Here is a 27,500-nt window from a genome sequence, read left to right as displayed (position 1 = left end):
AATGGCAAAAAGCCAATAGAAAGAGAAGTCCCAGAATCTATTGAATCTATCTATTTAGTGAATTGTAACTCATTTTGGGGATTATGGCACATTTTTAGGGAGTGCAGACTTCAACAGCATTACAAACAAGGGAAGGTGGATTTATCTGTGAGGTGACAGCGTCCCCTGCTGCTGGACGGCTCAAGCTGCAGATGAGGGCGCTTCAGACCTCAGGTGAAGCCCCGCCCCCTGCTCCCCCGCCCTCCAGAAACCCAAGTGTCCGCCCACTTGCCCAGTGTAATTCTGATTGGCTGTGCGTCCTCTGACGCCACGTGTACTCAAAGTCTGTGCGATGCTAGGAAGTGCGGAGTGTTCCTTGCTGGAGCCGCCATAGCCGCGTCCCTGGTTCTGCTCCGGGAAGGTACGGGTGGCTGAGCCAGTGCTGCCCTGTGAGCTCCCTCCCCGCAGGAGCCTCTGCAGGACCCCCGACTCGTCAGAAGCCGGGAAGGGTGAGTGTGTGAGCGCATGTCCTGAGGCCGCGGGGCGGGCGGGGCCGGTGGCCGGGACTCTGCAGCGCTGCCCCTGAAGCTTAGCACTCCCGCTTTCCAAACTGTGCAGTGAGGGGGGGAGAATGATCAGGGAACATTTGAACTTCATGTTGGGCAAATTAAATATTTTTATGTGGTTCTGATGTTCTTGAGTTGAGATGTAGCAGCGTCTCCAGCCCCCAGCTCTGTCCTCGGTATAGCTCCTCTTGAGAGTCTGGGCAGTTTTCTGGTTGCTGATATCAGACCAGCTCAGACTCCAGCAGTTAGAACGGTCTTGTTGACCTCACAGTTTCCTCCTAGGTTGGGGGGCAGCATCGTGAGGGCGTTGTGCTTGGCAGAGGCCTGGGGTAGCACAGCGAGCTTGTAGACGAGGCAAGGGGCGCAGCAGGGACTAACCTAAAGGGCCTTGTTTAGGGGAACCCGAGGAGGTCCCTGCGGTTATGGTAGCTGTAGCCTGGCAGCTAAAGTCTTGGCCTGGAACTCACCGGGATCCCATATGGGCACTAGTTCGAATCCTGGTGGCCCCACTACTGATCCAGCTCCCTGCTTGTGTGCTTGGTAAGTCAGTTGTTGATAATTTAAGGCCTTGTGCCCCTGAATGGGCATGGGAAACCTGCAAGAGGCTTGAGGCTCCTGGCTTCAGCTCATCCCCAGCTATTTTGAGTGCTTGGGGAGTGACGCAGCAGAAGGAAGATCTCCCTCTCTGTCTCTCCTCCTCTCTGCATATCTGAGTATTCAATAAAAATAAAATAAAGCTTAAAAAGAAAGACGGCCCTGGCACAGTGGCCTAGCGGCCACTGCCTTAAACAAGCAGGGATCCCCTGTGGGCACCCATTCTAATCCTGGCTGCTCCAGTTCCCATCCAGCTCCCTGCTTGTGGTCTGGGAAAGCAGTCCAGGATGGCCCAAGCCTTGGGATCTTGCACCTTCCTGGGAGATCCGGTAACTGGCTCCTGGCTTCGGGTCTGCTCAGCTCCAGCCGTTGTGGTCACTTGGGGAGTGAATTGTCTGAGGGAAGATCTTGTTTCAGTCTCTCCTCTAATCTCTGTTTCTGGTTTTGTAATAAAAATAAATAAATCTTTAAAAAAAGAAGAAGAAGAACCCAAGCACTACACCATTAAGTTACCAGTTGCCTGGATTGAGTTATCCTGAGGACTTCTGGTATGGTGCCACCTGTCTCCACTGCTCAAGTTCTCATTATTGGGTTAGATATCCCCATGAATTTTAGAGGGATGAGTCAGGTTCGATAGAGAGCATTAAGGCAGGGAATAAATCCCTAAATGGCCAGAACCCTTACCTCAGTGCCAAGTGCTTACTCCCCACCCCATTTTTCTTGATTTTAAAATTAATTATTATTTTATGGTAAAGTTCCATAGTTTCTGCGATTTCCCTGACTCTCTCCTCAAGTCTCCTCCCCACAAAATGATTTCCCCTATGTTATTACTGTAGCATAGCTCCTCATAAGCAGTCATAAGTCCACCATTGTGAGCATGGACCATAATGGAGAGTCCAGTATCTTACTGTCAAGATGTATTTAACGATTTTATTGGGAGTCCATCTTTGAGCTGGTTTTCCTTTTTCATTTCTTCAGTGACACATTAGTCATTGAGTAGCATGTTATTTATCTTTATGGCATTGCAAATTTCTATTTTTTTCCTGTTGTTGATACTGTTTTGTGACTTTTCGTCTAAGGGGATGTATAGTAACTGTGTAATAGAGACTGTCCATCCAGATGTGAGGATACAATGCAGTATGTATCTCTACTTTCAGATCAAGTACTGCCCTGAAATATTGCAACACAATCTATTTTCCTCAAGATGCAATTCATTTAACTTCGGTAATTTGTCTTTTTTTTTTAAATCATTATTTTATTTTAGTAATCATTACATTGTTGATTATGGCACAAAGGGTCCAAGGCTACAGGAAAATTGGCAAGACCATTGTTCCCACATTATTATTATTATTTCTCTGTTTGTGGAGTAAGGGCGGGGGAAATAAAGGGAGAAGTCCCACCCAGCCTCCCACCCGTCCCCAGGGTTCATGACCTGGGCATGCTCCAAGGGCACTGCTCCAGTGGTTTTGATAGTTCAACAATTCTGAATTGTTGCCAATCTCACCATTCTAAGCATGATGAAGTATCTTCAGAATCCACTGGCTGACATAGTCCATCTTAGCGCCTCCATTTGCCCATATCTTCACTGCCAACACATGGCTAGGTAGATGATCGATTTGTTCTGTCCTCCGTCCTCTGTTGTGGGACCAGGTGTCCTCTGCAGGTTCCGATGGACTGCCATAGCCTCCATGTGATCCTGGATATGCTGTCCACTGCTCCATCTGAGCCACTGAGGAGGCTCAGCTTTGACACTTGCACTCCATGGTCAGACCTTGGAACCTGTAATTCTCTCCATGGTTAGGGTTCTGAGATCAGCAGGCAGCACATGTGAGAACCTGGGGGGAGGGTGCCAGGCTGGCAGAGGGGTATTTTGTCTTATTTCTTTCCACAAAACAGTCATTAGCTCTTTAAAAGGGCTGTTTTCTTTGAATAACGGGCATGAGAGAAAAGCAGTGAATACCTCCCTGACACACCACAGGAAGAAGTCATTGCCCTGTGTGAGTGTATGTAAGGGTGGTTAAGATGACATTGGGACTCCTGTGTCTCTATCAGAATGCCTGGTTTCACTTCTGTGCCAATGCAGTGTGCAGCCAATGCACAGGCTGAGAGGCAACAGACAGTGGCTTAGGTTTTGAGAAGGTGTGTGGAAACTGAATTTGTTTTTTGTCTGGGGTTTCAGCCTTGTCCGTTGCAGACATGAGGGAAGGGAGACAGTGGATGAAGAGGTCTGCCTTTGTCTCTCAGCACAGTAAATATACAAAACTAAATTAATCTTCAAAAGTCTTAGTACATCTGCTTTTACCTAACTTAAGTGCAGACATTTTATCAGAATGTTCTCAGTTTCTGATCCCCTTGGAAAGTGTACATGACCCTCACTACACCCTTCTCTTTCTGATTTGCTGAATTTCAACATTCTTTGTAACAGACATGACCAACTTACCCTGGCTCAGTCATTCCCCTGAAAGATAGTAGTAGCATGTGGGTTGCCATTTGTAGTGGCAGCTGATGCCCTATAACTGGAGGGCATCGATTGTGTTCCATCTATTTGACAAGCTAAACCCCTTGGACATTAATATTTTCTTTACACATCAGCAGTCCCATTCCTTGATGACATATGTTTCAAATAATTAGAAGCTAATATATCAGGGGGATGTGTGGAAAGGATTGATGCACTGTGGGTTCTCTGAGCCTTGCCTTCCTAGAGAATAAAAGCTTTGCACAGGCCCAGGTAAATACCAGGACAATGTGCTTGGGGCACAGAGCGGTTTCATTTTGCATCCACAACTGGTTTAGTAAGTTATGTCAGAGAATGTTTGCAGTGGTCCAATTCTGGTGGTAGAGAGGTTTATACAAATGTAAGTGTATTTGACTGGTTTAATAAAAAGTTAGTTCTTTTGGACTCAACATCTGGCCCAAGGATCTGAAGATCCTGGGGGTTTACTGAGACAAAAGAGCCCTGTCTCTGTGGAACATGCACCTACCAGAGCCTGGGTAAGCTTCTGCTAAGGAGATAGCTCTGGGTGGGGTCCCTACCTAACTGCTCTATGGGCAAAAAACCAGACAGAGCTAAGACCTGCCATCCACCAACATTAACCTGCTCCTGTGTCTAGAGTTTGAGCCTTCACCTGAGGCCTCTACTAACCCTAGATGCTGAGAGAACTGAATTGCTTTGTTGTTAGTTGTTGGTGGTAAATTGTTATTAAACCAACATAACACACGTGGTGTTAGAAGTGAGAAAAGAAAATCCCAGTGGTCACAACGTTCACTTGGATTTGAATGGGTGGTTGCAGAAGTGAAGTAAGACAGGGAGGAGCCACTCTAGGCTGTGAGGAGTTCCCAGATTGACATTGTCACATTTCTGGCTCCCTAGGATTCCTTCCATCAGTGAGGTGAGCCCCCTGGGCACTGTGTCCTCAGGGAGAGTGAACCCCCAGGCCTGGGAACGTGGGGAAGCTGCTGAGTGCATCTCCCTGTGAAGTGCAAGCAGGCTGCTTCCCAGAGCTCATTGTCTGTCATGTCCTTATGCTTTTATGTTTGCTCAGTTATGTAGGAATGATGTGCCATGAGTTGGATGTTACGTCTTTATTCTCTTGCATGCAACCTAAGATTAGTCAGTGATCTCAGAGAGAGCAAAGACCATTCTTGACAACTTCATTTTCTGCCAAAGTTTCATTTTGAGCATGAATGGTATAAACTGAATGCCTAAGGGAGGAAAAAGTATTTGTCAGTTCAGGTCTTGGTCTCTTTTACCTCTGTCCCTAGAGGTGACTTAGTCCTGGTTCTGTCTGATGTTTGGTGTTTTTGATTGCTTAAAATTTGTTTCTCTGGTAATGTGGTAGCACAGGCAGTCCAGCTGCTACCTGCCTATGGGTTCCAGTTCAAGATCTGGCCGCTTCACCTACATTCTGCTCCTCACTGATGCATCTGGAAAAGCAGTCTAAGGTGTCCCAGGAGCTTGGGTCCCTGCTCCCAGTCGGACACCCAGAAGCTCTAATTTCTTTGGCCTGGCCCACCACTTGCTGCCACATATGGAGTGAACCCGCAGATGGAGACCTCTGTTTCTCTGCCTTTCAAATAAATGAATAGACCTTAAAAAAATACATTTGTTTATTTTCAAGGGACAGTTACAAAGTAAAAGAGAGACATCGTCAGTCCAATGGCTCACTCTCCAGATGGCCCAAATGAGCCGTCCTAAACCAAGCTGAGTCCTGGAGCCTGTAGCTTCCTCCAGGTCTTCGGTGTGGGTAATCAGGGCCCAGGCTCTTGGATGATCTTGCACTGCTCTTCCCAGGTGATTAACAGAGAGTTGGGTTGGAAGTGGAACAGCTGATTCCATATGGGATATTGGTGTTGTAGTTGGCAGTTTTGTACATTCTCCCACAATGCTGGCCTTTGCTTTTGTTTTTGATATTGATGGCAATATTTTTCTTGGTTTTTACTTTTCATATATAATTCATAGCAAGCATTTTACAATTGGGATAATATTCTTAGTTTACAAGTGGTGGTCCAAGGACTTAGAGCATCCTTTGCTGCTTCCCTAGCCATTAGCAGGGTGCTGGAATGTATGTGGAGCAGCTGAACTCAAAGCAGCAGTGCAGGTGGATGCTCAGCCACAGGACGCTGGTGCCATCTTTTGGTATGTTTTCATTTTAGAGGCAAGGACACAAGCACAGAGAGAGAGTATTCAGAAGCTGTTTCACTAGCCACATTCTTGTACCATGGTAGATTAAGTTAAACCTGGAAGCTACTGAGCCAGTGTGGCAGCACAGCCCATATTGATTATCAAGTGTGCTAGTTAAGGATTTGGCTACTTGTAATTAGCAGCTTCATTTAACTGTTCCTGGATAGACAATAAAAATAGCCCAGCCTCATGGGTTTGTAACCATCCCTATGGGAGCATGGATAGAATTCCTCATTGCTAGGTTTGGCTTGACTCATCTTGCCTCTTGTGAGTGTGTGGGGAGCATGAACCACCATGTTGAAGCCATTTTTCATTGAAGTCAGTTGGACGTTGTGTGTTAAATTTATGTGTTCACCATAGCTGAAAATGTCTGCTTGAACTTCACATTTCAGTGATGTCCCGGATGGACTTGTGCAGGCAGCTGTGATGGAATCAGGCGTGCTGCTTGCATTCAGACCAGGCACTCTGGTTTGTGTTGATCCCAAGCAGAAACTTGACCACTGTGTCAACTCCAACAGTTGATAAAAACAATTGGAAGTTTTTGGTTTTTTTTAAGATTTATTTATTTCATTAGAGTCAGATATACAGAGAGGAGGAGAGACAGAGAGGAAGATCTTCCATCCGATGATTCACTCCCCAAGTGAGCCGCAATGGCCAATGCTGCGCTGATCCAAAGCCGGGAACACGGAACCTCCTCCAGGTCTCCCATGTGGGTGCAGGGTCCCAAGGTTTTTGGGCCATCCTCGACTGCTTTCCCAGGCCACAAGCAGGGAGCTGAATGGGAAGTGGGGCTGCCGGAACGAGAACCAGCGCCCATATGGGATCCTGGGGCGTCCAAGGCGAGGACTTTAGCAGCCAGGCCACGCCGCCGGGCCCAAAACAATTGGAAATTGATGGTGGCAATGATGACACTTGAAAAACAATGAGCTTAATGTATAAATTTCCTGGTGAGTTCTACCGAGTTGAATTTTGCCATTGTAAAAGGGTGCAATGAACTATTTCAAAGTTTTCAAGTGCATTTAAGTATGTCAAGCTGCAATCCACACTAAACTTGATTTTCCTCTGGAGGCTGTGTAGCATATATGTATGTTGGCATGAATATAAATGTAAGAGTAAGGGACGGTAACACATAAATTACCTGAATTACAATGATTGTTGAAAAGAGCTTTTGTGGAAAGGTGATATACTGTGTTTGTCTTTTTAAGAATGGGATTATGAAATGAATTAAGTTTTTTTAAGGAATTAAACAATTATTTTATTTTTATTGGGAAGGCAGATATACAGAGCGGAGAGACGGTGAGGAAGATCTTTTGTCCGATGGTTCACTCCCCCAGTGGCTACAACGGCTGGAACTGAGCCAATTCGAAGCCAGGAGCTTCTTCTGCGTCTCCCTGTGGGTGCAGGGTCCCAAGGTCCTCAACTGCTCTCCCGCGCCACAAGGAAGGAGTTGGGTGGGAAGCAGGACTGCCAAGATTAGAAGTGATGCTCGTATGAGATCCCTGAGCATTTAAGGCGAGAAGTTTAGCCGAGCTGCTATTGTGCAGGACCCGAATTACGTTTTTTTTTTTTTTTAATGTATGGTCAGACACCAAAACTACATGAGAATATTTTTAGTAGTAATGAACCAAAAAGACTGATCTTTGGGGCTGGCTTTGTGTAGTGTGTTAGACCACTGCTGGTCCTACTGCATAGCAGTGACAGGGAGTAAGGGAAATCTTAGAGCTTATGGAAGTTTATCATAAAACTACAAATAAAATGGGGGCGGGGGGAAAGAAGTAGAATGCCCAGTACCTGTAAAAATTTCCAGTGTAGAAGTGTCTGTGTGAATTTCTCTTCATTGAATTTGACATGTCATTCTTTGTTACTCACCGGGATGTATCCACAGATCAACTTAAAATAAGTAGTTTTAGAAGCAGTGTATCTTTTCTGATTATTTTTATGAATATCATATTGTTTCAAAAGGTAGATTGCAGAGATGAGAGATGTGCCATCACTGGTTGATTCACTCTCAAGATGTCAGGGCTCTGTCATGCTTAGTCCAGCAGCAGGAATCCATCTAGGATTCCCGGGGGATCTTGGAACCCACCCACTGTGTTCCAGGCACAATAGCAGGCTACTGCATTGGAAGTGTTACACAGCCAGGAGACCTAAACAAGGCATTTGGGGATCAGATGCGATTTAGCCCAAGCAGTGGCCCACCTTCTTGTATCATGACATTCACTCCTCCAAGGCTGATGGTTTTCTCTGGCTATTGCCATAATGTAGCTACTTAATGAGATAAAGGAAAAACACTTGTCAACTTTGTTGCTGTTTTATTTGTGGGTGTCCTATAGGCTAAGGCAAATAAAATGGCAAAGTCCAGTGTGATTGAGGGTTTAGGAGCTGGGAAGTGTGATCCAAGTCATAAGAACTTGCATTTGGAACAATTACTAGAAAGCTGCATAGAATAGATGTGTATTATATCCATTTTTCATATATAGGTGTAGACAAAGTTACTGTGATTGAAAGGTGTTTGCTTTCTGCAGTTTTTAGTATCAACAGCTCTAATGGAAGTCCTTACATGGAGTCCTCTGCAGCTCATCTGTAAAAACAGAGAAATACTTAACACCACCCAAATATTTTTCTGTAGCATAAATTTTAGTGGCAGTATGATGTTTTTTTCTATGGAATTTTGTAATTTGAACAATAATTGTTGACAAAATAAGTTAGTTCTTGGCAGTGACATTATTATTAACAACAATAACAATTTTCCTTGTAAAATCACAATTAAAGAAAGGAAATACAGAGAGAAAGATCTTGCATCTGCTGGTTCACTCTCCAAGTAGCCATAGTGGCCACAACTTAGCCAATCCAATGCCAGAAAGCAGGAGTTTCTTCCACGTCTCCCATGTGGGTGCAGGGTCCCCAAGGTATTGGGCCATCCTTGACTGCTGCTTCCCCAGGCTACAAGCAGGCAGCTGAAATGGATATAAACCAGTGCCCATAAGAGATTCCAAGGTAAGGACTCTAGACACTAGGCTACAATGCCGGACCTAGTAATGTTATTGTGAATCATGCAATAATAAAGCGTTAACCAAATGATAACTGAAGTTTAATCACTGCCAGGTATTGTAATTGTTGGTACTGTTTCAAGGAAGCCTTCCTGGCACTTGTCATTGGTAAAGCACTGTTCTTGCCCTTGGAAGCTGATTGCTTTTGCTTCTCCAGCCATTGTGTCTGCTTCCTCTCCTGACATTGCTTAGCACAGTAGGAACTGCTAAAGAGACTAGGAACAGGCAAGACCAGTTCATCACTCCCTCTCTCCATCTTCTCTTGCAGGTGCAGCCCTGCAGCCTGCTACATGCTTCCCAGGCTGGAGAACACAAGCACACCTTCAGTAAGTTGTTTACTTCTCAGCTTGTTTTACATAGTGTTTTAGGAGCTTTATGATGTTTTTACGGTACAATGAAAAGAGGGTATAAGAGGGAAAAAAGGCAAAATTGTCATAACTAAGGCATTGGAGCTGTCAGAGCTGACTGAAACTTTCTCTTCAGGTTTCTGATGCAGTAACAAGACAGGATTATTATGACATGATTCAGATTGAGAGTAAGAATTTGTTAATGATTGTAGGACATCAAGTTTGAAGTGGTGGTTTTTGATCCTATGAAGGATGTAATGAAAACTGTGTAGTACCCACCTAAAAATAAACACTCAGCATTTGGCAGAAGAAGGAGTTTCCAACCATACAAAAAAAATTTTTTTATTAACTTTTCAGTTTCGCTTTATTGGAATTACTGAACCAGTGTGATGCCTACTAACATCTTTCACTGTTTCCAGTTCACAATGACTTAGAGCTTCATTGGAAGTGAAGCAGCTAGTAGTTAAGTTGCTATGCCACAATGCCATTTCCTGTTGCTGGGTAGCTTTGTTTTGTTTAAGATTTATTAATTTGAAAGGCAGAGCTACTAAAAAAAAGAGAGAGAAATGGAGAGAGATCTGCCATTTGCTGGTTCGCTCCTTAAATAACCAGAATGACCAGAGGTAAGCAAGTCCTGCCAGGAGCCAGAAGACTTGTCCAGGTCTCCAACTTGATTACAGGAAACCAAGTGATTGAGCCATCCTCCCCTTCCTTTCCTGGCATAGGAGCAAAAGTGCAGCATTCAGGATATGAAGCAATGTCCATGTGGGATGCCAGAAACTTTATTTGCTAAACCACAGGGCTGACCCCTGTTGCATTATCTTTGGTTTTGATTTGAAATGCAAAGTTGCAGAAAAGAGGGAGAGAGATAAATATCTTCCCTCTGTAACTTTACTCCCCACGTGTCTTCAGTGGCAAGGGCTAAGCCAGTCTTGCAGGGTCTCCCCCACAGATTCCTTTAGTACCCAGTTGCTGGAGGGGATGAGCCTGCTACCCGCCACCCAGCCTCCCGGCCCGCGAGACACAAACAGATGGACAGGGTTCTGTCTAAGCAGTTGCGATTTATTGGGGAAATTCAATTTCTTAAATAGGGTAAGGAGTAGCCTCAGGCCAGGAATTTTGGGAATTCCAGCAGGGGAGAAGCTAGGAGAATGAATATGGAAGCCACCTCCCATAGGCCATGGATAGGTGAGCGAGATGGCCCTGGTTAATCAGTATTTCCTTGGAACTATGTGACTCCAGCCCTCGTTCATGCCCAGGGCTCTGTCCTTGGCCGCCATCTTGCCCACCAGTGACCTGAACTGTTAGTTGCCATCTTAGCGACTTCTTTGCCCCTGAGCCCCACAAATCCAATGCCAGGAGACTCTTGGGTCTTCCACATGTGTACAGGTGCCCAAGGACTTGAGCCATCCCTCTTGCTTTCTCTGGGCAAAAGCAGGAAACAGGATTAGAAGTGGAACACCCTGGACATGAACTGCATCCATATGGGAAACTCAGCCCAGCATGCTACAGTTAGGTCCACACATAGTGGCAGCTTTGAAAGGAAACAGAGGCAGACCATGAAAACACTGACATGCTACTTGATTCTTGCAGCAGATAACCCTTTACTGGTTCCAATGTCTATGAGAAGATTAGCAACCTAGGCAGTCCTTAATTAGCATTTCTTTTTTTTTTATTGGTATAATTTGTTTTTACATTTTATTATTATTATTATTGTTATCACTTTATGATACAATTCCATAGGTTCCTGGCATTTCCCTTATCCCCTCCTCAATTCCCTCCCCCCACCTAGTTCCTCTATATCATTACTAAAATATAGTTCTTCATACACAGTCTTATGTCCATTATTGCGGGAATAGACAATGGCAGAGAGTCCAGAATCCTATTGCCAAAATAGAGTAAACAGTTTCATTGTTAGTCCATCTTTGTCTGAAAGTAGAAATGCATACTACATTGTATCCTCACATCTGGATGTTAGTCTCCATTTCACAGCTACTGTACATCCCCTCAAATGAAAAGTCATAATACAATATCAACAGTAGAAAAGAATAGAAATTTACAATGCCATGAAGTTAAATGACATGTTACTAGATATGACAGTCTCCATTACACAACTACTATACATCCCCCTTAAATGAAAAGCCATAATACAGAATCAGCATCAGGGAGAAAAAAGAAATTAACAACACCATGAAGTTAAATAAGATGCTATTAAATAACTAATGTGTAGCTGAAGAAATGAAAATCAAGAACCTTCTTGCAGAAAATGATGCTACTATATGGTGCTACGAGTCATTGAATGCTTTAATCAGAAGAAAGTGTTTTGAAGAGATGAAACTAACAGAAAACAACAAAACCCATGCTATATACACTTGGTCTTAGCCAAAACGCTGAGAAGCGATAAAACCCATGCTATATAATGTGCACGGATTTTTTTTTTTTTTTTTGTAAAGTGTGTTTCTTCAAGACAATAAATAGATGGGTTCTGTTTTTTAGTCCAGTGTACTAATATATGACATTTGATTAAGCTTAAGCCATTTACATTCAGGGTTAACATGTATGGATGGTGCTCTGGTCCTGTCATTTTAGGAATGGGTTGTTCATTGGTTTAGTCTTCTATTGTCATTTTATTGGAATGTTCTTCCCATTTGCCTTTGGTTTTGGTGGGTGCTATTCCTCTTCTCTATCAAGAGAATATTTTGAAGTATCCTTTATAGTGCAGGTTTGGAAGAAGCAAATTCTTTTAACTTTTCTTGACTGGAAGAATTTTATTTCATTTTCAAAGACAAAAGAAAGCTTTGCTGGATATGTTATCCTAGGCCGACAATTTTTTGCTTTTAGAATCTGAAATATGTCACTCCATTCTCTTCTTGCCTGTAGAGTATCCTGTGAGAGATCTCCTGTGAGTTTTTTTTTTTTAATAAAGATTTATTTATTACAAAGTCAGATATACAGAGAGGAGGAGAGACAGAGAGGAAGATCTTCAGTCCGATAATTCACTCCCCAGGTGAGCCGCAATGGCCAGTGCGGGAAACCAGGAACCGCTTCCAGGTCTCCCACGAAGGTGCAAGGTCTCAATGCATTGGGCCATCCTCGACGGCTTTCCCAGGCCACAAACAGGGAGCTGGATGGGAAGTGGAGCTGCTGGGATTAGAACCTGTGCCCATATGGGATCCTGGTGCGTTCAAGGCGAGGACTTTAGCTGCTAGGCCACTGTTCTGGGCCCCTCCTGTGAGTTTAATTGGCATTCCTTTATATGTCAATTGATTCTTTTCACGTGCACATTTAAGAATCTTTTCATTATGTTCAATTGAAGAGAGCTTGATGATCATGTGTCTTGGTGAAGATTGCTTTGGATCAAGCCTGTTGGGAGTTCTGTGCTCCTCCTGGATCTTGTTTCCTAATTCTTTCTCTAGATTCGGGAGATTTTCCTTTATTATTTCATTAAATGTGTTTGTAAAACCAGTTTCTCTTACTGCACCTTCTGGGACTCCCATAATTCTTATATTAGGTCTCTTAATAGTGTCTTTCGGGCCCGGCGGCATGGCCTAGTGACTAAAGTCCTCGCCTTGAACGCCCCAGAATCCCATATTGGCGCCGGTTCTAATCCTGGCAGCTCCACTTCCCGTCCAGCTCCCTGTTTGTGGCCTGGGAAAGCAGTCGAGGACGGCCCAATGCACTGGGACCCTGCTGCCGTGTGGGAGACGCAGAAGTGGTTCCTGGTTCCCAGCATCATATTGGCGCAGCACCGGCCCGATGCGGCTCACTTGGGGAGTGAAACATCGGATGGAAGATCTTCCTCTGTCTCTCCTCCTCTCTGTATATCCGGCTTTCCAATAATAATAATAAATCTAACCACTTAACAAATTATAAAAAAAAAATAGTGTCTTTCAATTCTTGAATTCTTTTTTTGGCCTGATCTAACTCTACTTCCAGCTTTTCGTTTGCTTCCCCCTGATGACAGGAAATATCTGCCAATTCTGAGATGCTTTCTTCTGGTTGCCTCATTCTATTTTGGAGACTCTCCATTGTACTTCTATTTTGCTCCTGGTCATTGTACTTCCAGTTAGCATATTCTTCTCCTTGGGGCAGGTTTCTAAGCTGTGTCACCCACAGGTCTACAATGCGATTTTACTTATTACAGTTGGTACACAACTCTTTGCTTGGAGCCACTTGTGCCACTACCTCCAGCGAGTTCCAGGTCTGGGATCTTATGTTAGATTTCCACCATGGTCTCCACAGCCCCAACTCTTGCTCACCAGTCTCCACCTCCTGTGAGACGGTGTTGAGGCTGCATGTTATCTGTACAACGTTTCTTCCACTGCCGGTTGGAGCAGGTCCCAGAATTAGAGAGACACCAGGTGTCCTATATGGTTAGGTTGTTGGTGGTGCTGAGCTTGTTGGAACCTGTTCGATGTTAGATCTGGGTGCCACACGGACCTATTTTGACTGGTATGACGCCACAGTCTGTATTATTTTCCTGCGGGACCAGTGTAGTGGACAGAGCTCAGGGAGTTCTCGTGAGCTCAGTACGTGCGCAGTTCACTGTTGTCCCCTGCAGTCCTAAAGCTATTGCCACAGTGTATAAAGTGGCACCTGATGTGCCACTACTAGAGTTCTTGATCTGCTGACCATCAGATCTGAGGACTACCCAGACCTGTGTTGGGTGGAACCTGTAGAATGCCATTTTGTTGCAGTTCGCTTAGTCAGAAATGAGTTCACTCCCAGCTCAGCTTATGCTCAGTCCTTTCCCTTGGGGTTGGGGGCAACTACAGCTCCCTGCATTGTGGCTGCTGTGGGGGTGTCCCTGCCTGGTGGGACCCAATGCTAGGGGCTCAGGCCATAGCCACTGCCAAAAGGCAGTGATTGAGTCCTTGACTCTGGGGTTTTTAGGATATGCAATTGCTGCCTAGGAACACCCATGAATAAGGCCAGTTTTAGTGTAGGTGAGAGATGAATTCTGGGTGATTCCCAGCAATGTGGTCATGGAACTTTCGGGGTGTTGTGGGGACCTGATGGTTTGCAAGGGAGTATCCATAAGATCTGTTTGGGCCAGACTGATTCACCAGCCCAATTGGGAATCCTGAGATGGGCTGTTAGCATTGAGCATCACTGATGCCACAAAGCACTCCACAGCAAAGCTATGGATGGGGCCTGTCTGGCATGCTGGGTACTATTACTTGACTGGGTGGTGGAATAGTGGACTGGTCCCATTTGGCAGGGTCAGGACACTAACCAGCATGCGAGAGAGGGGGTAGACACTGTGGGGGAAGTCCACAGGTTAGCTTGCGAGCTGGGTGTCAATGGGCTAGGATAGGAGTGACTGTATGGCACCTGCCATCACTTATAGTTAAAGGAAGCACCAACAGTCTGGGCAGGTCAAGGCAGCACCACCCGAAGGTGTATCCTAAAATACAATGTGAGGTGGGCCTAGCTAAAATACACCACCCAAAGATGTATCCTAAAATACAGTGTGGGGAAGAGGGCACACTGGGCAGGGGCAAGCAAACCTCAACTCACACAACAGAACAGAAATCAGCACGTGTCATTTCGACCTAGGCTCTTACAGCAACTGGTCTGCATGAGGCAGGAATACTAGGCCACAGCAATGAAGGCAAAGGCGGAGACAGGTGAGGGGGTAAGCCAACTGGGTCAGAGCAAACACTGGAATGCGTGTAATCTAGGGCTGGGAATAGACTTGGTAGGGGAGCTGTGAGAGTACACCCTTGCTGAGTTGGAATTCCCACGGAAGGTGTGGTGGCTGCGTTCTGGTCTGGAAATGACTGTAATCTCCCTTGGCAGAAGTGTGGACTGGGACTGAGCACACCAAGCTGGGCTAGACGCCAGCACCATCTGGGGCTCTAGACAACCTGGGTAGACTGGGTCTCTGCCTCTACTGAGCCATGTGTGAGCAGTGTCTGGGTATGGACAAGCTGTGGCTGGGATGAAACATCCAACAGAAAAACCAGAATGGGTTGAAGGCCAGCAATGAGGACTGACCCATGGACCTACCAGTGTACACAAGATCTGTCATAGGGAGAGGTTTTGAAGGAGGGAACACAGTCCCTACAGGTGAGCAGCAGAACTACAATAAGGAGCAGTCCAGAGGAAAATACTCACCAGCATACACTAGCATAGGTGGGGGGCAGATCAGGCTGAACTTATTCACATCACATGCTGGCGAATCTGAGCACCAGCATAGGGTGTGGAGCAGGCCAGCTTTGGTTGCAACACATACCAGTGCACGTTAAAAATGCAAATTAAAAAGATGAGTTGAGGCAGTCGGCCGGCTGAGGGACGGCCGCCATGGCGCTGTCGGCCACCGGGGCCTACCTGACGCACCAGCAGAAGGTGCTGCGGCTCTACAAGCGTGCCCTGCGTCACCTCGAGTCGTGGTGCATCCACAGGGACAAGTACCGGTACTTTGCATGTTTGATGAGAGCGCGGTTTGATGAACACAAGAATGAGAAGGACATGATGAAAGCCACCCAGCTGCTGAAGGAGGCAGAGGAAGAGTTCTGGTGCAGTCAGCACCCCCAGCCGTACATCTTCCCCGACTCTCCTGGGGGCACCTCCTATGAGCGATATGAGTGCTATAAGGTTCCAGACTGGTGCCTGGATTACTGGCATCCTTCGGAGAAGGCCATGTATCCTGATTACTTCGCCAAGAGGGAGCAGTGGAAGAAGCTGCAGCAGGAAAGCTGGGGACAAGAGGTTAAGCAGCTGCAGGACGAAACCCCACCTGGTGGTCCCAAGACAGAAGCTTTGCCCCCTGCCCGGAAGGAAGGGGATTTGCCCCCACTGTGGTGGCATGTCGTGACCAGACCCTGGGAGAGGCCCATGTAGGGGAGACACTGCTCCGCTCTGGCTCGCAGGTGAAATCAGTTATGGGACGTAGACACACTTGCCCTAATAAAAACAGCTTGGTGACCTGGAAAAAAAAAAAAGATGAGTTGAGTTGCACCAGATGTGGTTGAAGGGTCCAAACAGCACATGTGAGAAACAGGGTGGGGGGGGGAGAGGAGGCAAAGCTGGCAGTGGAACGTGGGTTTCACTGCTGGACAACCACTCACACTGGAGAGCATGAGTTAGGATGGTGGCAGACCAGACCAGGCAGGGCTACAACACCTGTGGGCCTCATGTGATCTAGATTAGGGAAGGACCAGATTGGGCTGACTGTTGTGACTGGTGCAAGCAAAACTTAGAGTGGCTGAGGGTAGGTTGGGCTTTTCGCAGCATCAGCTAGCAGAGGCTGGCACTGGGACATAATTCTGTCAAGTTAAATTCCAGAACCATCTGCAGAGTGCACAATCTAGAAGTTTTAGTGGCCTAGTAGGGGGTTAGTGGGCACCTCCTTCTTGGGTTACCACTTCCAATGGAGAGCACGAAAACCAGGACAGGGACAGGGTGGCTAGACAGAAAGGCACCTCCCAGTATGTGTGTGGGTGGATAGTAGGTTGATAGGTTGAACTAGGTTTCAATGCCCATTGAAAATATGAGAGTTAACTGGAGGGTGGGAAAGACTGAACAAGCCTGCAGTACATACTGGCATGCATGGGAACCAGGGTAGGAGGTAGACCTGGTAGGGTTTATGGGGAGTCACCCCAACTAGGCTGTAGCTCCCGCTGGTTTGCATGATGACTTAGTATGCAGTGGACAGGATCGACTGGACTACAGCAACCATTGGTTCAAGTGGAAGACAGGGCTGGAAACAGAACTGACCCAGCAATTGCAATGACCAGCATGTGAATAAGCTGATTTGGGCAGCAGATGGTGCTGGACGCTGCACTGGCAAGCACTCACATAAAAGTCAGGTTTGGGATCATCTCAGATGAAGTTTCTTTGGAGATCCCTCCAACTGGACTGCTGATCTCAGAACCCAAGCCATGAAGAGATTATGTCAGCTAGTGGATTCTGCATAGATTTCATTTTGTTTGGAATGGCAGGTTTGGCAGCAATTCATAACTGTTGAACTATCAAAACTACTTGAGCAGGTCCCTTGGAGCATGGCTCACATCAGTTACCTGGGATGGGTGTGAGGCTGGGTGGGGCTTTTCCCTTTGTTTCTCCCCTGACCCCGGATACAGGGAAGAAAATGATGATATTACTGTGGAAACAATGGTGTTACCCACTTTCCTGTAGCCCTTGACCCTTTGTATCCTAATCACCTAAATAAGATTATTAAAATAATAATAATAACAACAACAACATTCCTGGCAATTAAACCACACCTTTGCCATTATATTTTAGATTCCCCATACAAAAAAATAATCCAAAAAATCTGGGGTGAGTACACTAAAGGGAGCAGCCCATGGAGCCCTGGTAGGCCCGGACACAGCACTCCACGTGCATTTATTGGCTTGAGTCAGAGATCCGAGCATGGAGACTCCCCAGCCTGGGACCCACCAACCACCAGCAGGCTGATGGAAGTTTCTCAGTTTGGCTTATTCCAAATAATTTCTTTTCTTTTGTCAAATTCTTCACGGGCTCATGGATTATACGGGCTCATGGATTATCACCCTAGTGTTCGTTAATCATTGGCATGTTTTTTCAAGGTGCTGTAAGTTTTTGTTGTTGTTGTTGTTATGGCTGTTCTAACTCATGCCAGTTTTTTACCTATTTTCATGACTTCCCACTTATGCAAATGTATAGTGATAGAGTACTGTGGTCTATCATATACAGACATGGGGCATAATGGAACATGCATTCCTGCATGCCAGCTGGATTCCCAGTGAAACTGTTGGACATGTGTAGACAATGAAATGCTGGATTATCTGACATTGTCTGTACCAACAGTGTTGGGCTACACTTACATAAGAGACTGATAGAATTATGATTCCTTATGAAGGACTACACTATTGTAACAAAATGGGGAAAATCTGATGGGGGGGGTGGGAGTTTGGAGTTGAATCCCAGCCTATATGAAATTATATCATATAATTCAAAATTCGAAATAAGAATCTATTTTTAAAAAGATGTATTTTTTTATTGCAGTCATATACACTGAGAGGAGGAGAGACAGAGAAAAAGATCCTTCAACCACTTAATTCACTCCCCCAAATTACCGCAGTGGCTGGAGTTGTGCCGATCTGAAGCCAGGAGCCAGAAGTCTCGCCCAGGTCTCCAACATGGGTTCAGAGTCTCAAAGGCTTGGGCTGTCCTCGACTGCTTTCCCAGACCACAAGCAGGTAGCCAGGTGGGAAGCAGGGGTGTCAGGATTAGACGGGGCACCATATGGAATCCTGGTGCATGTAAGGCGAGGACTTTAGCCACTAGCCTGTCACATCATGCCCAATATTCTACTATAGTTTTAATGATCTGTGTTTGTAAATTATATGTGATTGCAACTCATCATTTCATTTTATTTTTACCCATTTCCTCTTAAACTATGGTCATTTTACTTTCCTTGTAATCATTAATGAGAAAATGAGAATCTTGAGTCTGATGTAAATTTAAAACATGTTATTTTACTCAAATATTTTAAAAAGCTGGTTTAAAAGGAAAGATACAAACGTGGAATCATTCTCCTGTTAGAATTACGTATATCAATTACATTACATCTGCTTTTATATTAAAATGTGTGAATAAATAACTAGCAAAAAGAGAAAACACAACAGATAACTGGTTACCTTCCAACACGTATACAAAATGAAGGTGTGTTACAGCATGGCATCTCGCTTATATGTATATTTTCTGTAACTGTCAGGCTGTGACTGGCTGATGCTAGTTACCTGTTGCAAGAAGATAGTTCTGTATGCAGCTGCATTTTGTTTCTCTAATAAACTTCAGCACCTGCTTGTGCATGCTAAAACAGGGTGTAGGGTGTAGGGCAGGCCGGGCTACAACATCCACCAGCTAACACAAAGGCCAACATGGAGGGGCAGGTTATGTTGGGCAAGGACCTAATACCTACTGGCACATGTGAGATCTTTGTCTGGGTTTTGGCTGAGATGGGTAACCTGGGAAACTCCTCTGCAGGGGCATAGATCCCACTGGTGAGCATGTGTTCCAGACCTAGCATTGGGCAAGCTGGGCAAGGTAGCTCCATCAGTTGGGAAGTGCTGGAGTTGGTTTTCAAAGGGGGTGGACTGAGCAGGACCCAGCAAATCTCTGCCCTGGCTAGTGCAGAATCCAGGCTGGAGTACAGGTCATGCCAGGGTAGGGCATCACACCTGGTTTGCCTGAGCTGCAGATGGAAGCAAGCTGAGCAGGGCCTGGTAGCAGCACCCACCAGCGAGATTTTGACTAGGCCTGGCTAGATCATGCCACACTGCAGTATCCAAACGTAAAGGCCGACAGATGAGGGGCTATGCCAGGCTGGGTCAGAGCAGTCGCTGGTATGTGCAAGATCTGGGGATGGTAAGAGGCCTGGTTGTGGAGCAAATGGGACGCCCTGGCCAGAGTGTGATTTCCTGTTGGTCAAACTGGGAGCTGCAGTCTGGTCTAGTATTGCTGCAGGATCCGTCTGCATGTGTGTAGGCTGTGTCTGGGATGTGCTGGACTGGGCTAGACTGCACACCTACGGGTGCTCAGGACAAACAGGGTGGGTGTAAAACAGACTAGGCTATATCTCTGCCCCTTCTGAGCCATGCGTGAGCTGTGTTTGGGTGAGGACCAGGATCGGCTGAACTGTAGCACTGAACAACAAGAATTGGAATGGGTGAGGACCCGTCAGGAATGTCCACTGTTTCTGTGGGACAGGAGGTGGAGTAAGTACGGCTGGCCACTGGACCCACTGGTGTGCATGAGCCTTGGTATTGGAAGACATCTTGATGGAGAAGCTTGGGCAGCTTCTGTGTTGGGACACACTGCATGAGCTGTAACTGGGGTTTTGCCATGCCAAGCCAGGCTATAGCACCCACTGGCAAATGCCAAGGTGAGGCAGGCTGTGCCAGACTGAGACACAACACCCAACCAACATTTGTGAAATCCGGCGGGTGGTGGGGATGGCCCTAGAGAGTGGGCTCTATGGATCCTCCTAATGGGCCACTACTCTCACTGGTGAACATGAGAGCTGAGATTGGTGCAGACCCAGCTGGGCCATCTGATGGCCTACATGTGAGCTTGCTCAGGGAAAAACAAGGCTGGGCTAAATGTAGTTTCTGAACATGATTAAGCCAGAGTGGACCTGGGTGGGTCAGAATTTGCCCCAGCATCAGCAGGCAAATGGGCGAAAAATTTTGTGAGGTGTAGGCATGGCTAGCAGATTGTGGCACTCACTGCACCAGTGTGGACTGGATAGTGGTGCTGTTTGTGATGAAGTGGACTTCAATGCCCACTGAAACCTCCGAAAGCTGATTGGGACTTGGGACTGATGGGACCAGTCAGCTTTGCATACTGGCAAGCACAGGAACCGAAGTGTAGGGGGTGTGCCTAGTGTGGGTTATTGTGAGTCGTTCCAACTACACTGTATCTCGCCCTGATTTACATGAAGGGCGAGTATGTTGTGGGCAGGATTGGTCTGAGCTCCAACAACCAGTGGTTTGTGTAACACATAGAACTGGAGACAAAAGTGATCCAGCAATTGCAAATACCGAAAATGTGTGCATGGCTGATTTTGTTGCTGAACTGTGCTGGACCCTGGATTGGCAAACACACAGAAGAATCAGGTCTGGGATGGCCTCAGATGATGGTTCTTTGGTGATTCACTACTAACTGAATCACTGCACTCAGAACCCCAACGATGGAGAGATTTACAGTTTCCGTGGTCTGACCATGGAGTATTTATGTCTTGGCCTCCTCAGTCTCAGATAGAGCAGTGGACAGCCTATCCAGGTGCACATGTAGGTTAACGCAGTATATTGGACCCTCCAGAGGAAACCTGTTACCATAGCAGAGGACAGAAGAGACAGCAAATTGATCAAGTACTCCAGCCAACATTGGCAGTGAGTATCAGGGCAGATGGAGGCTCTCAGATGGACCATAGCAGCCAGTGGATTCTGGAGACATTTCATCACAATTGGAGTAGTGGGATTGAGAGCAGTTCACAACTACTGGACTGTGAACTCGTCTTGAGAACATCATGGCATTGTAAATTTCTATTTTGCTACTTGTGGATTTTGTGTTGTAGCTTTTCATTTAGGAGGGATGTATAGTAACTGTAATGGAGATTATCATATCCAGATGTGAGGATACAATGCAGTATGCATCTCTAGATCCAGATCAAAAATGGACAGCCAGTGAAACTGTGGATACAGAATCTGTTCTCAATTTATGGGTTTCAATAGAGAACAGATTCATTTCCTACTCCTATACCTGTAAATGAATGATCTAGAAAAAAAGTCCACTTCTGAGAAGAAATTGGTAGAAAAGCCCCAATCTCATCCTTCTAAAAAGAAACAGTTCTTGTGCCTGGCAAGGTGGCCTAGTGGCTAGAATCCTCACCTAGAATGTGCCTGAATGCCATATGGGGACCAGTTCTAATCCTGGCAGCTCTGCTTCCCTTCCAGCTCTCAGCTTCTGGCCTAGGAAAGCAGTTGAGCTCGGCCCAAAATCCCAACGCCTGGGACCTTGCACCTGTGTTTCAGACCTGGAAAAGATCCTGGCTCATGGCATCGAATCATCACAGCTCTGGCCATTGTGGTCACTATAGGAGTGAATCATCGCGTGGAAGATCTTCCTCTCTGTCTCTTCTCTCTATATATCTGACCTTACAGTAAAAATAAATTATTTTTGTTTGCAAAAAGAAGCAATTCCACAGAAAGAAAATATATGGGAACATGCCAGTTGAGAAGCACTCAGCTTAGTGTTACAGACACTGAGTTAATCTGTTTGCTCCATGTTAATATGACTATTTAATTTAGTTGAAAAGAATTGTGGCCATAACAGGACAAACAGAATGAGGTCTTCCACTTGTAGGTTTATTCTAACAATGCCTTCAACTGCTGAATCTTTCCAGAAAACAACCTTTAATGGAGTAAATAATAAGGGATATTTTATTGTAGTACTGGATTTGCAAAGTAATACAGGATATACATTTTCATTTGTTTTCGTTCTGTGATGTTGTATAGATTAACTATACTGCATCAAAAAATGTTGCAAATTACACATGCCTACGACGCTCTTTCAGTCTTTCTGATTTAATGATGCAGAACTGAGGAGACATGTGCTTTATAGGTGTTGGTGTCATTTGAAGATGTGGCCGTGGACTTTACCCAGGAAGAATGGCAGATCATGGACAATACTCAGCGAACTCTGTACAGGGATGTGATTCTTGAGATCTATAACAATCTAGTGTCTTTGGGTGAGTGCAATTCTGTCATGCCCAAGCAAGATGTTTCTTTATGCTTGACAAATGAAAGTAGAATTTATAAAGTGTAGTCATTGGTAGGACCAAGAGTGACTTCACAAAGTCTGCATTATTTTCCATTACCAGGGTACAACATAACAAAGCCTGATGTGATCTGCAAATTGGAGCAGGAATCGGCACCATGGACAGTGGACAAATCTGTACACCAGGAAATTGCAGGTAGGTTAGCACATAGTGGGCAGGGAAGTTAATACATAGCTCAATAAGTGTTGACTAGAATTCTGGAATTCATTCAGATTTTTTTAAACTTTTCCAATAGGACAGCTGATAGGCAATCTACAGTCTCCACATACAGGTTTATTTTAGCAATGGCTTTCAAAATTTACCTCTCTTTAACCATAAACCTAGAAGTAAATATTTGTCTTTTCCATGATCCAAGCAATTGAGTCAGCATCTGCCACCACACAAGATGCATTCTCAGGAGTTATGTTTGAAACAAAATGGCCAAGAGAAGACAAGATAAATTGTCACTGTTATGTGATATAAAATATCCCAACCCTTAGTTTGAATTCCTGTGCCACCCGTCAATTTAAAATACACAACTCCAAGTAATTGAAATTTACATTAATGCATTTATGAAGAAGATATAGTGCTTGTAATTAATGCTCATTAATGTCCACATTTTACTGATATTAAAATCTGCTGTATCTAGAATAGCAAGAAATCACATTGCTTTTACTTGAGCATTTGAAAGCAAATACTTACAAGTGATTCATGGATATGGTGCCTCTTTTTCCTCATTTCAGATCCCTTCAGAAAAAATGAGTTGCATGGAGGTAATAAGAAAGGTCAAGAAATCATCTTCAGGCAAGTTGTAATTATGAAAATTATAATAAGCTTAAAGAGAGTTGCATTGCCAAAGATGCTTCGTATTAGTTGTGGTCATAATAGAAACATAATATGAAATGAAACTTATAGAAAGAAGAAGTTTAAGAAAAATGATTTCTTCCTTCCTTTCTTTCTATCTTTCATTCTTTCTTTTTCAGACAGAAGTTTTATTTACAAAGTGACCAGGTTAATGTAGAAAGAACAGAGTATGAAATAGTATTTTTGGGGGGAGATAGCCAGGAGATGGGGTGACTATTGAATGGAAGGAGAGAGAGACACCAATGTTTTTCAGAAGGGTCTTAGGTTTTTAAGTGTCCCCAGACCCTTTCTTGTCCTGGCAGCAACCTGTGTGTAAAGCATTTCCATTGGTTTCCTCTCAAGCCACCAGGAAATAGCTCCCACTCCACAGCTCCAAAAGCACCCCTGCCATTCTATGACTGTTCAGGTCTCAGAGTTGGAAAACCACATGGACATGGGTGGTAGAATTGAACCAAATGACAAAATAAAGAGACTAGTCTTGTCTCAGTTCATCTGTGAAGTGTGGAGGGGGTCATCCAAAGACTCACATAAGTCATTTCAGCGGATCAAACCCAAGTAAAATAATTTGGGGGACCAGGAGGCTCATCCTTCCTCTACTGAGGATAAACCAACCTGAAACATGAGAAAGGAGCCCAGAACTCGGGTGCCATTTCAGGTGGTTACCATTCAGGATCCACCTTGGGAGTTTCAAATCATGCAGGAAAGTGGGGACTGTTATTCTTCCTCAAGATTTTTCCAACACACACACCCAGAGCATGGTTACCAAAACAAAAACTGAGGGGATAGGAAAAGTTCATACAGTAGGCAGTTGGTAATTAGAGCCTTTTTTGTCCCAAACTGCTGCCTATCTGCCTAGAAGAAGAATCCATCTGAAGCTTTAGCCAGAGCTAGGCAAATATTGTGTGTGGGGGATGGTGGATGTGTTCATGTTTACGCAGAGCCACGGAGTGCCCAGGGTGATTTTCACAGGGTCCGTCCCACTGGAGGGAAGGCAGACAAAACTTATGAAATCTTCTGTCTGCTGAGTCAAACCACATTGCTCTGGTCTAAGAAGCATAAGTCTTTTTCAACTCCATGTTGCACACCAGAGCGGATGTTACCAGGAAAGCTCAGTGGTTCTTTCCTGAGCTTAGTATAAAAACAGAAACTGGGAAACAAGTGCAGACAGAATTTCTACTTGCTCAGTGACCTGGTAAACTTGGGAGAGGTGAGGGATGAAAGCTCCTCCCAGGAGAGCTCAGAGTTGACGTGCCTTTTGAAAGGAGAGGAAATGCAGCATCATTTATTTCAAAATGTGTTCTTTCTTTATGCTAGGAAGTCTGATGAAATGCCATTTGGAACAAAGCATTCCTCTGATGTGCCTGACAACAACGTCCAGAGTAGGGAAAATCTCAGTCGGCATGACAAGATGCACGTTTGTCAGCAGTCTTTTGAACACAATGGGAAAGCAAAACCTTTCATCAGGAAGAAGTTACTCGTTATGTGTGAGAAGGTTTACATCAGTGACTCATGTAATAAGCAAGCTGTTAATTGTGGAGAAAAAATACAGGTTGAATGTAAAATGTTCCATAACAATCCTAACTTTGGCACACATCAGCAAACACAATCAGGAGAGAAACTGCATGAACGTTTCAAGAGTGAGAAATCTCTTGTGTATGAAACAGATGTGAAAGTAAATCAGATTACCCAAGCAGGAAGACATCAGTGTATATGTGGCTACTGTAAAAAATCTTTTACCTATAAATCTTACCTTACAACCAATCAGAGAACTGACATAGGAGCAAGTTTCTATGTGTGTAATGAATGCAAAGAAAACATGTGTCAGAAGTCAGAACTCACTGGAGATCAGATACTTCAGACTGGAGAGAAGGCAAATGAATGTGCTGAGGTTGGAAAAGCCTTTTACCAGCAATTATCTCTCAACAGACATCAGAGAATCTACCCTGGGAAAAAGTCTTATGAATGTAGCCACTGTGGAAAAGCTTTTACATTGAAGTCATCCCTAATCACACATCGGCGAATCCACACTGGGGAAAAACCTTATGAATGTAGTGAGTGTGGGAAAGCTTTTACTTCAAAGTCATCCCTAATCACACATCGGCGAATCCACACTGGGGAAAAGCCTTATCAATGTAGTGAGTGTGGAAAAGCCTTTTCCGGGAAATCACAGCTAAACAGACATCAGAGAATCCACACTGGGGAAAAGCCTTATGAATGTAGCGAGTGTGGTAAAGCTTTTTCCGTGAAATCACATCTAATCAGACATCAGAGTATCCACACTGGGGAAAAACCTCATCAATGTAGCCAGTGTGGAAAAGCGTTTCCCTGGGAATCAGAGCTAATCAGACATCAGAGAATCCACACCGGGGAAAAGCCTTATGGGTGTAAACAGTGTGGGAAAGCTTTTTTCCGGAAATCACATCTAATCAGACATCAGAGAATCCACACTGGGGAAAAGCCTTATGAATGTAGCCAGTGTGGAGAAGGTTTTTTCCGGAAATCAGAGCTAATCAGGCATCAGAGAATCCACTTGGGAGAAAAGCCTTATGAGTGTGAGCAGTGTGGCAAAGCTTTTCCCGTGAAATCACGTCTAATCAGACATCAGAGAATCCACACTGGGGAAAAGCCTTATGAATGTAACCAGTGTGGAAAAGCTTTTTCCTGGAAATCAGAGGTAATCAGACATCAGAAAGTCCACACCAGGGGAAAGCCTTATGAGTGTAAGCACTGTGAAAAAGCTTTTCCCTGGAAATCACATCTAATTGGACATCAGAGAATCCACTTGGGGGAAAAACTTTGTGAATGTAACCAGTGTGGCAAAGGTTTTTTGCAGAAATGACATCTAAGCTAATATCAGAGAATCCACACTGGGGAAAAGCCTTATGAATGTAGCCAGTGTGGAAAAGTTTTAGTGACAAATCATGCCTAATCATACATAACAGATTCCACACAGGGAAAACGCTTTTTTTTTTTTTTAAGATTTTATTATTATTGGAAAGCCGGATAGACAGAGAGGAGGAGAGACAGAGAGGAAGATCTTCCATCTGATGTTTCACTCCCCAAGTGAGCCGCAACGGGCCGGTGCGCGCCGATCCGATGCCGGGACCAGGAACTTCTTCCAGGTCTCCCACGCAGGTGCAGGGTCCCAAGGATGGGAAGTGGAGCTGCGGGGACTAGAACCGGTGCCCATATGGGATTCTGGGGCTTTCAAGGCGAGGACTTTAGCTGCTAGGCCACGCCGCCGGGCCCAGGGGAAACACTTTATGCATGTAGCCAGTGTGGTAAATTTTCTTGCACAAAATTGGACCTAATCAGACATCAGAGAATGCATACTGGACAAAAGTGAGTGTCATTATCATTTCAAATGTTCTTTCTCCTTCCTGTGTCTGTGGTGGGGTAATAATAGAAGGCATTCCCACCCTCTAAAACACCCAAGTACCCAGGGATGGAGACTGGCCCTCATGACCAACTCAAGGTCCTTATGTGATGCATACTCTGAGGGTTCTGCCTAGGTGGTTTCAATCGTTCTGATATGTTGTCAATCTCACTGATTTAAAGGAATACTTTGTATGCCCATTGACTGACATAATAGACCTTAGAGTCTGCATGCACCCAGATATTTGTTGTCCTCGTTTGGCTGGGGTGGTTGTCCAATTTATTCTGTCCTCCCTCTGTGATGGTCCAGATGTCCTGTGCAGGGCTCAGTGAGCTATCATATTCTATGTTGGCTGAGCCTGATGCCCACTACACCTTTTTTACTGAGAAGCATTAGTTCTGAAAAGTGGGCCTTGACATGAGCCAGTTAACCAGGGCCCAACTGGATCCCCACCAATGGGGCTCATGGACCTAGCACCAACAGCAGGCTGCCCAATGGCCAAGGCCAGGAGGTGCAGGCCCTGCCAGTTCTCCTACCCCCAGGCCACATGGAACCGGCATCAATCACACTTATGAGCCTAAGGATTTGGGCCAAGCAACCTGGGCTTCACTGGATCCCCCACTCCCAGGGCTGACCTAGCACTCACTGCAAAGGCAGGGCAAGGACACAAACCAAGTAACTCACATACCTCTGTATACCCCAGGACCTTGGGCTCACGAACCTGGCCCCAA

The 27,500-nt window shown here is 45.2% G+C and overlaps 2 protein-coding genes across 2 annotated transcripts; both read left to right on the top strand.

The window, feature by feature from the left end:
• Positions 1–348: 348 nt before the first annotated feature.
• LOC101534217 (zinc finger protein 260-like) lies at positions 349–26,322 on the top strand. The gene is given in 6 exon segments (XM_058679991.1): positions 349–488; positions 9,139–9,196; positions 22,334–22,460; positions 22,593–22,685; positions 23,273–23,337; positions 24,712–26,322. Coding segments are annotated over 5 exon segments (1,932 nt in total). The 5' UTR covers positions 349–488; positions 9,139–9,160.
• Positions 15,515–16,164, top strand: LOC131483114 (NADH dehydrogenase [ubiquinone] 1 beta subcomplex subunit 9-like). The gene has a single exon (XM_058680156.1). It carries the CDS (start codon positions 15,524–15,526, stop codon positions 16,061–16,063), a length of 540 nt encoding a protein of 179 aa, XP_058536139.1. The 5' UTR covers positions 15,515–15,523; the 3' UTR covers positions 16,064–16,164.
• Positions 26,323–27,500: the final 1,178 nt, after the last annotated feature.

This window comes from Ochotona princeps, chromosome 23, assembly GCF_030435755.1.
Source record: "Ochotona princeps isolate mOchPri1 chromosome 23, mOchPri1.hap1, whole genome shotgun sequence".
NCBI classification, from domain to species: Eukaryota; Metazoa; Chordata; class Mammalia; order Lagomorpha; family Ochotonidae; genus Ochotona; species Ochotona princeps.
The sequence above is the reverse complement of the archived record's forward strand: the minus strand, read 5'-3'. Positions and strand labels throughout refer to the sequence as shown.